Source organism: Sphaeroforma arctica, assembly GCF_001186125.1.
Source record: "Sphaeroforma arctica JP610 unplaced genomic scaffold supercont1.59, whole genome shotgun sequence".
Taxonomy (NCBI): domain Eukaryota; class Ichthyosporea; order Ichthyophonida; genus Sphaeroforma; species Sphaeroforma arctica.
The window spans coordinates 81,097-91,468 of record NW_014040499.1 but is presented as its reverse complement, the minus strand read 5'-3'; the positions used below and the strand labels follow the sequence as shown (position 1 = coordinate 91,468).

At 46.4% G+C, this 10,372-nt stretch overlaps 1 protein-coding gene across 2 annotated transcripts in view; it reads left to right on the top strand.

Moving 5' to 3' along the window:
- Positions 1-1,938: 1,938 nt before the first annotated feature.
- SARC_01491 overlaps positions 1,939-10,372 on the top strand; it is a gene marked incomplete at both ends in the record, with an annotated part of 18,544 nt that continues 10,110 nt past the window's right edge. Inside the window, 11 exons of one of the 2 annotated variants that reach the window (XM_014304786.1) lie at positions 1,939-2,136; positions 2,614-2,691; positions 2,935-3,097; positions 4,076-4,142; positions 4,578-4,694; positions 4,914-7,282; positions 7,557-7,631; positions 8,217-8,311; positions 8,513-8,644; positions 8,822-9,503; positions 10,088-10,248. In XM_014304786.1, the coding sequence (XP_014160261.1) occupies positions 1,939-2,136; positions 2,614-2,691; positions 2,935-3,097; positions 4,076-4,142; positions 4,578-4,694; positions 4,914-7,282; positions 7,557-7,631; positions 8,217-8,311; positions 8,513-8,644; positions 8,822-9,503; positions 10,088-10,248 (4,137 nt within the window). The remainder of the gene's footprint in view (positions 2,137-2,613; positions 2,692-2,934; positions 3,098-4,075; positions 4,143-4,577; positions 4,695-4,913; positions 7,283-7,556; positions 7,632-8,216; positions 8,312-8,512; positions 8,645-8,821; positions 9,504-10,087; positions 10,249-10,372) is intronic. The other variant, XM_014304785.1, reaches the window with a different exon arrangement.

The window sequence follows — 10,372 nt, the reverse complement described above, 5'->3', positions numbered from 1 at the left end:
TATTCATATATGCATATAGTGGTTACCGTTTTCGAAGTAGACATTCATCAATTTATGTGTCTTGTGATCCATATCGTAATCTTCCGAACCGATTTGTACTTACGGAGGGTGACATGACCATGCATCGATCTAGTTTGTTTAGTTTTATTTTTGTGTATAACTCTTGTGTTATACTTCGCGTTTGCTGCATTGGTTACAGTTTATTCTCTTGTATTTATGTCCATATATACATACAAGCAGGAATACATATGTTTACATACTATAATTTCAAGTCGCTCATGCCATAAATATTCCTTCATCGCAATAGGGCGCTGCTTCAGGCATCGATCCAGCCACCGGCCAATCGAATACCAGACCGATCTATAAAATGGGGCAAAATCAAGAGTCGGGCGAAGCTGAGACCAACGGTAATCCGAATGCACCTCATACACAGTCTGGGTTCGGTTGTGGCTCGATGCGGAAAGAACCCGGTATGTTTGTTACTGCTTGAAGGCAATTCGGCGGGAACGTGTAATAGGTTGTTAGCTTGGGTGGTGAAGTGTACAGGTTCTCATGCATGGTTGTACATGAGTAAAGACGTGTCCGGTTGATAGGAGGCATGCGGTATACCGTTGCGCTGGTGGGCAACTTTTTAGTAAGCTGGTTCTGCACACGTACGGATAGCCCTAGCTTGGCCATCTCTTTGATCGCTACCTCCGCCATCCATTGGCTTATCTGTGTGTATTCGTGTGAGTGTTTTGTGCGTGTCTCTATGTGGGGACATGTGCATAAGATATGATTTGCGCTGGGAGAATTGGCTGACTATTTTCATAAAAAAGCTTTCCAAACAATATAAACATAAATATATAAATGTATATATATATATAAATATTTATATAAATATATATATATATAAAGAAAAAACAATTGTACTTATTATAAATATTGACGCGGCTACTTTCTTGTTTGATTTTAAATTGACACATATTCCTATGTATCTACATGTAAATCCTAAGGTTGATTATAAATTGACACACATTCCTATGTATCTACATGTAAATCCTGAGGTTGGTTATAAATTGACACACATTCCTATGTATCTACATGTAAATCCTAAGGTTGATTATAAATTGACACACATTCCAATGTATCTACATGTAAATCCTAAGGTTGAATATAAATTGACACACATTCCTATGTAACTACATGTAAATCCTAAGGTTGGTTATAAATTGACACACTTTGCTATGTATCTACATGTAAATCCTAAGGTTGATTATAAATTGACACATATTCCTATGTATCTACATGGAAATCCTAAGATTGGTTATAAATTGACACACATTCCTTTGTATCTACAAGTATATCCTAAGGTTGATTATAAATTGACACACATTCCTGTGTCTACATGTAAATCCTAAGGTTGGTTATAAATTGACACACATTCCTATGGATTTACATGTAAATCCTAAGGTTGGTTATAAATTGACACACATTCCTATGTATCTACATGTAAATCCTAAGGTTGGTTATAATTTGACACACATTCCAATGTATCTACATGTAAATCCTAAGGTTGATTATAAACTGACACACATTCCTATGTATCTACATGTAAACCCTAAGGTTGGTTATAAATTGACGCACATTCCTATGTATCTACATGTAAATCCTAAGGTTGGTTATAAATTGACGCACATTCCTATGTATCTACATGTAAATCCTAAGGTTGATTATAAATTGACACACATTCTTATGTGTCTACATGCAAATCCTAAGGTTGGTTATAAATTGGCGCACATTCCTATGTATCTACATGTAAATCCTAAGGTTGGCTATAAATTGACCCACATTCCTATGTATCTACATGGAAATCCTAAGGTTGGTTGTAAATTAACACACATTCCTATGTATCTACTTGTAAATCCTAAGGTTGGTTATAAATTGGCACACATTCCTATGTATGTACATGAAAATCCTAATGTATCCTCTACAATCACCATATCCCCAATTCGCATAGCTCCTGAGTCCCCAGTTCTCAGCCGTAAGAGCACCGCGCAATCCGTTAGCAGGTCAAGACCTGATAGTGAACAATTAACCAGGGGCAGTAATGCAGGCGAACCATCAGGTCCACAGCAGGAGTCGGTGTCGGACAAGGTACCTTTCATCCACTCTCTTGTCCGATGCTTGTGTCGTATTTGTAAATAATGCATGTACTTCACCAAGTATGAGATGTAGTTTGAGAACAAATGTATGTCCATTTGAACGTTTGTGAAGTTGTTGGGGTGGTGAAGCAGTTTCTACTCAGTATGTAAACTTATCCCTCCCAATTAAGGGTATATGCCTAAAAAAGTATTAGAAATTCGTCTTGGAAAAGCAGGAAATATGATCATAATTTTCTTTGCAGAACAAGGAATTGAGCCACTACTGGTGTGTACTGGAAGCTATTGAACACAAACTTGTCCGACAACTGGTGTACTATAGACACTCTGACGAGTGCACCACACACTCCACGTCAGGATTTTCAACTGTCTAGTAACGGCATAGCCCATATGTCTTATCACTCACGAGGCGGTCAGACATGTTGTGCAACTGTCTAACGAATACTTTAAACACCTGTGCTTATACCACTAGGCGGCTCTGAAGGTCAAGGCATCGGATAGCCTCACCCGGACTAACACAGGAGGCGTAGCCTCCACCTCTGTGAGCACGGTAAGTCGTATGGGAGGGTTGCTCCTCTATAGCCGTGTATACCCCATTCTTTGCGGAATACCTGTAATGGTCTGTGCTCTCCTTGTTTCTGCGTCTGGACCCGAAGTTTGTTTGTCCTTGCTCCTGTGTCCACATGCCCTCGTGTAGATTTGCCTATCATATCCTTCTTTTGTCTTTCAATTATTCCCATCCCCTGAATTAACACGTTTATTTAATCTTATGCCTCTCTTTTTCCTTCTGCAGAATAGCTTGGTCTGTAGGTTCTGCTCGAAGGATTTCCTCAATCAAAGCAGTCTCAACAAGCACATGACTTCACACTCCGACATCCGGCCCCACACATGTCCGGATTGCAACAAGTCCTTCAAAAGAGTCGACCATCTCACCTCGCATACCATGACTCATAGACGTATGTGCACTTGTGTGCATGTGTGATTGTGCGTATGTGTGTGCCTTTCTCGTGTGCGTAAGTGTGTGCCCTCCTCCTGTGCGTATGCGTGTACATGTGTGTGCTTGTCTGCATGTGGGTATACATGCAATTGTGTGTGTGTCTGAAGACGTAATTGTGTATGTTTTTAAACTACTGGTGCATGTCTCTACAAGCAGATATTCGCACGCGTGTCCGCATTATATTAACTTCGTCAAATGAGTCGATTGTCTCACCTCATACACCGCATCGGCGTATATGCTCACGCGTGTGCATGTGCTTGCTTGCATGCTTTTACGCCCACAAGCAGCTGTACCAATCTGGCGGTAGTTGAAAGTGTTCACACGAGAACCATCGGCGTATGTCTATATGTTTACGTTCGTGTGCTTGGTTTCTCGCGTGGGTTTTTGTTTGCTATCATTCGTATTTGTATGCATATACTCGTAAGTAATTGTATGCATATACTCGTCTGTTTTCTCCTGAAATGTGGTTTGTATTAAAACATGTGTTCGTATTGATGTGAGTACGCACGTTTTAACCGCGTCGATTTATTAAGTCCTTTGTTTCTACACGTGTAAGAGCCTTGAGTAAAAACCACAACACCTCTGTTCATACCGACCAATTGTTCCCGCGCTTCATATCGTAGGTGTATACGGGGTGCATGCGACACCGACACTCTGGCACTCCTACCCTGATGGATACCCATGAGTTTAAACGTACGACCGTGCGCTGATCCGAACACTTCTCCGCATGCAGACTTATTTACCTACACACACCCATAAAGGGGTATGAATCTCAAAAACTTACTATAGACTTTTTTGTCCTCAATTATACGCATACTTCACTACCCTCCTTCACTACCCACCTCCATATACATGCTTGCGCGCAACCTCACGCATTTACTATTCGCTCATATATGTGCACGTATTCAAATCACTACCCTGCCTCTCGCACACACAGTGGACCGGCCGTACGTGTGCAAGATTGGGCTGTGCATGAAGCGGTACAAGGAGAAACGCCAACTCAGGTGAGTACCAAGTGTGTTCGTGTGTCGTTAACAACGCCGTGAGGGTCGAATATTGGTCAACTGTGCTCTATATGTGTTTGAGAATTTTTTTTTTGTACTTTGAAGAAAAGTAAGCGAATGTCTAGTTGATCCTTATCTCATTGTATGCGGGGTCGGGGTAATCATACGTGCGTCAATGTGTCGTCACGTGCGCATTTTGTGATCATGCGTTTGTAGCGTGCTCCTGAGTGCTTCTTTCTGAGTGCTTCTGAGTGCTTCTGAGTGCTTTCAACTTGCCCCATTTTACACGTATTCGCAAGGTCACAGAGTCGGCTGTGTTGCTGTGCTGGCAGCGCATCATATTCGTACAAGCCACGCGTGAGCTCTAGCCTTGTTCTGTTTTCACACATTGTTTTGACGTCACCCTGTGTTTATTTCTAACTTTTCGTCCGACAGGAAACATTATGAGAGTTGCCATTTGCTGTACGATGACGGGCAGCCAGAGATCGCAGGGTCAGAATCTGTGGAGAAGCTCAATGCGGGTAGCAAAAGAGCGGGGAATGAACAAGGCAGGTCTACATAGGGTGCACGTGATGTGTGTTATATCTTATACTCTAGTGCACGACTATACAAGCATACAAACAGTACAATGGCTTATAGTCTTATTATATTAAGTCACGCACGGGATATGTACTGGATCGCAACATATAGGTCGCTGATATGCGCCAATACTAGATATCTACATACATGTATCTAGCCGTCCCCATAGGCAGTTTGCTGTGCAATAACCAGATCTCCCATCTCAGAAACACTAATACCAACGCATACGCCCATCTCCCACGACCCGTTTGCGTGTGCAGGTGGCGAATCCTCGCCCGATGGTGGTGGCTTCAACGACTACCATGCCACAGGCACCAACAGCAGCAGACGAGCCACGCTCAAGAGCACACACGCGGGGAGTACTAACAGCCTTGTACGCAACAGTACAAGCTCAGCAACATCGCAGGCACGTGGCAGAGGCGATCTGGACGACGCCCACGTGCTACGGAGCCGACAGTCCCAGCAGCTGTATCCGCGGAATCCGATTGGTGCGGCGATAAAACCCAATCATCTTGGTGCGGATATAAAATCGCGGCGCGAGAGCGCGTCAGGGCCGAGTTTTAATGGGCCGCGCGACGAGTATGCCGATGCGAGTGGGGAGATGACGACGTCATGGCGTGACAAAACGTCTAAATTCAGCCTCTTTGAAGACCCCCAAAGAGCGATGAATGACCCTGATCGGGCCATGGCTGCCGAGGCGGGTGTGGGTGTTGAGAGTGCTAGCACTACACAGCGCCGCAGTAGTGAGATGTTTAACCCATTTGCTGAACACCCGCGTAGAAGTACCAATGACCTCCGCCAGTCTATGGCTGAGACGCACGGCGAGGGTGAGCACAGTGCTAGAGAGGTGTATGGGAGTGAATACTACAATGCTGCGAATAGTGAAGACACGCTATCGAGAAACCGTAACCATGGCGACGATGGCAGGTGGAGGGATGCTCCGGGCGCTGGGCCACGGGGCCCACGACAGGAAGGCATGTATGACGCACACGCCACAGTCAGAGATGCTATAAATAGACATACGGCATATGAGCGGGAGGCTATAAATAGAACACGTAATGCGCACAACCTGCGCGAAATGCGACCGGCGGTGGCACAGAGGGGCCCGTTGGCGCACTCGCCGCCACTACCGGCACCGCTGCAGCCACTGCGCAGCCGCGGAATAGACCAACCCCCATTAGGCAAGCCCTTATTAGGAAAGCCGCCAGTTGGCAAGGAGTCGCACTTACAGCGCCTGCACCCGCATAGCATTGGGGCAGAGCGTCTTTCGCGAAGTAGCTCTACGGGAGAGCTGGAGATCAAAAACGATGCGCATGTGTCCCAGAATCCGCTTGTTGCGGGCCATGCGCAAATGGGGCCAAATTCGGCCCGAAGTCCTGCTCGTGCGGCTGCACGGAGTCCACACATGGACATGGGGGAAGGCGCTGGTGAGGGTGTGGGAGGGTTGCATCGAGAAGATACAACCGATGTAGGAGGTAGATTCCGTGGAATGGGCCGGAAGTCTCCCAGTCTGGCGCGCATATCGCCAAATTTGGGACACAGCTTGCCCAATATGGGCAGGGAATCGGCAGCAGCTGGCGTTTTGTCGCCCGGAATCGAGCGGACCTCGCCTGCCAAGGGACGTCTGCCGGACTCTCGTATGCCAGATGCCAAAGCGCTATTCTCCCGCTCAGTGGAAGGCATGAGTGTTGGTGGGCGCGACAGAGGGGGTGCTGCGGACATACATGCGTACGCAGACACAGACACTGCATATGCTGACCGAGGCGGCGGCTATGCACGGGCCGGCATGGCGTATGCGGGTGCACGCACGCCCTATGCCGACACACGTCACCCATACGGGGACGCGGACGAAGCATACCCAGACGCACCCGCCAATGCACCCAGGGGCTCTGACGCAATGCCGCGTAGGCACACAGGCACTAGCAACAACATGGACAACCCCCACGCACGCTTTGGACGACTGGAGAGTGCGCCGGGACGGCCTAGCAGTGTACAGCCGATCTCCAACAATGGACTGGGACGGCCGCTGAGTGTACTGGGCACCACAGCAGTGAGTGAAGGCTTGAAGGGTTCTGGCCCAGAGTGGTCGGGGGGTGTAGACGAGCCAGTTGGTGCGGCTGGATGGTCGAGGGGTAGGGATGCCGAGGTAGACAATACCGGGATGTATAGCGGGTCGGGTGCGGGTGCGGGTGCGGGTGCGGGTGCGGGTGCGGGTGCGGGTGCGGGTGCGGGTGGAGACATGGGCGAATTTACGCAGACGCAGACACCGACGGAATACCCAGGAGCAGCACAACGGCGATGGAGGAATGACTCATCGGGACTGGTGCGAGAGAGGGGGGCCTATATTGAAACCGAGAAGGGTCTTTCGAGGGGTGTAGGTACGAACACCCAAGCACAGCCCCCAGCACAGCCACCGGGTTTGCCGAATCCGCTGAATGCTCAGTACAAGCCGCGCAAAGGTGTGGTGGGCAATGGGCTCGAGAGTGCACCGAACAGCAGCGAGAAGGCGTCCCCCCGCAAGAAGAACATGTTCCCGGGCATGGGCAGGATCAACATCAAACGTAGGTGTTTCTGTACGTGTTCAAATAGAGGTGTTTATTTGATACCTTGGGCTGCTAACATGTATGTTCCATAAGACGGGTCTTATCAAAATGCTGGTATGGGTGGGTGAGCATCAAACGGATATATCTGTGTATTTGAATATATATGAAAATGGGTGTCGAGACCAATGCGCTGGTATGGGAGCTTACATGTGTATGATCCAGAAGTAACGATGTTTGTCGGATAGCTTTGTTTTATGTCTAATGTGTCTAATAATATACGTAATTACAACAGAACACACCTTCAAGTCTTCTCCGTATTCGCAACAGCCAAAAGAGGGTAACCGCTTACAACCCTGTACCTCCGCAGGTGGGTCTAGATGTACAGCTTATTTTCTCACGTGGTTCGTATATTTAGTCCGTCTGCTCTGGGCTGAAGGAGTGCTCACGATCAAATATTATTTTACTTATGGAGGAGACAAACTTAGCATCCCACCAAGACACGGCAGTCATGACCTAGGCCTCAAACTAGGACCATTTCCAGCGCAAATAATATGTATATATAATAACATGATTAACGTGATAGTGTGGATGCGAACCATTAAACATTACACGTCAAAAGATAGACAACATATACATACATTGATTCTTGTGCATATGAATATCACCATAAAACGTACCCCACACATCAAAAAACGTAGACATTAGCTTCGTAGTTCGTAGAGACCGCGCGTAGAAAACTAAAGTTCGCGTACTTCTCGTGAGACACATCTCATTTCAAACCCCCCCCTCCCTCTCCACACACGACACTGACTCTTTATATTTTTCTCGCACTCACTCACCTAAAAAATATACACACACACATACATACATGTATATATAAAGACTCGAACGCGCACATAGATAGAAGACAGTTAAAGCACCTCTAAACATACTTGCTCTGTTGCTATCACAGGACTGGGGAGTGCTGCTCACTCTCCGAACGGCGTTGCATCGGTGACTGATCACAGTGGCAAAGTCAGAAAAAGGACTGATGCCGAGCTACTCTACGTAAGTTGCAGTGTGTAGGTTCTCTTTCTGCTTGAGACTTATCCTTCTCCGATCTGAACTTATACCGAAAGTGGTACAGTTGTACCTATGGTGGCCACCCTCTTCACGGTCTTTGTTGGCTCCATTCTGTGTGTATAGTCATATGAAGATACAAACACATCCTGCTTATATTCAACATCTATTCAACGTCCATTCCTGCAGGCCGATGTCACTGGAGAATTGGGCGGTCCCATATCAGACTACCACCATGCACAAAGGGCGCTGATGTGTGAGCAGAACCAGAGACAACGCGCCAAAGACCTGGACGTTGGAAAACAATCATTGGGCAGTAATGTACGTCTTAATGGAACGTTGAGTTGTTTGTAAATATATTATTTATTTGAAAACAAGTATTAATGCGGTAGTCAGCTATCACATACTCATACGCATATACACTCCCACCCTCTTTTATTCTACTCACCTATCAATATATACATACTCACCTATCAATATATTCATACTCTCCTCCAGGGTATTCAGCTCACGCCACACGATCGTCCCGTCTACAAACTGGGTAACACCAGCAGCTACAACATCGGTGACAGCAACACGCATCTCCAAGGAGAGATGCGCACACACGCGCCTGGAGTCTCGACTACGCACGCGCTAGCGCTTGCACAAGCAGCGGACGAAGCCAGACAGCGACGCGAACACGCGCTGAATCGGAAAGGAGGCGTAGCCTGGCACTCGCGACCAAACTCGCGCCTGAGACAGAGCAGGCCACAGTCTCGAGCGTATACACGCCCAGAGTTGAGGTCGCAGCCACCAGCGCACACGCCTGTGACTGGGGTGAGTGCGTCCGTGTCCCTGGAGGCGGATGTGAGAGATGTTGGAGAGGGAACGATCGCGGGAGAGGCAGATATAAACACAGTGGAGATGGAGACAGAGGTAGAGGAGGATAGTGGGCATGTACCCGAAGCAAGTGAAACACAGGCACAGGCAGGCAGCGTGGGTGAGATAGAGGAAGAAGTGAAAGATGAGATGGATGTGGATGTGGAGGAGACGAGTGCTGGTGTGGTGGGAGATGCCGATAAGGCACAGGAACACCCAGAAGAAGACCTGAGCAAAACAGATGGGGAGCATTCAGGCGAGGGGCCGAGTGTGATGGTTGTACCTGGAGGAGATAGTGAAGATCCAAGTGATACAGAGAACAGTATGTTGCTATATTTATATATATTATCTATTATATATATATATCTCTAACTTTATCTTTATCTTTATCTTTAATCTTTAACTTCATATGTATATATATATATGAAATACATAATATATATATATATATATATATATATATATATATATTATGTGCTGATTATGGCGTACAAGTAAATTATCGCTTTAATCCGATAGTTTACGATTTTCTGAGCCATTGTTTTGTTTCTAAACTCATCATCCATAACACCATTTAGTCATTTAATAGTTATCATCTGCTAGTATGCTTCTGTAAATATAGCACGTTCGGTTCTTTTATAGCTGATGGCATCGTCGGAAAGTATGCCCGTCCCTTCTTTTTACTTTTATTCAGCACTGGCATCGTCGGAAAGTATACACGTCTCTTCTTTTTACTTTTATTCAGCACTATCATGAACCAATGACCTTTGCCTGTGTCACCAATACTGTTCGTATCAAACATTCTGTTCTACTTCAACATACACCTGCTATCCATCGCCCCTCGTATTTGCCCGCTCCCCATTTTATTTTTAATCTGCAAATACACCTTTCGTTTTAATCACACAGAGGGTATCCTCGATGTCTCGCAGCGGGATACGGCATCTGGCAAACACAGCCATGTAATTCACTGGTCACGAGGCTTCCACGATCAAAATGGGAAGTACTATCCAGGCGGAGTTATGGTGTCCCACAAATCTGGCATCACACACGTGGGGCCTAATTACCAGGTATAGCGCTACTTCCGTGTGTGTCCGAGGGTATACTTGGGAGACTGGCATTCATACTACTATATCAATTGATCGTCAGTAGATCTGTGTACGAATGCATGTATACAACCTTCTATATATATAT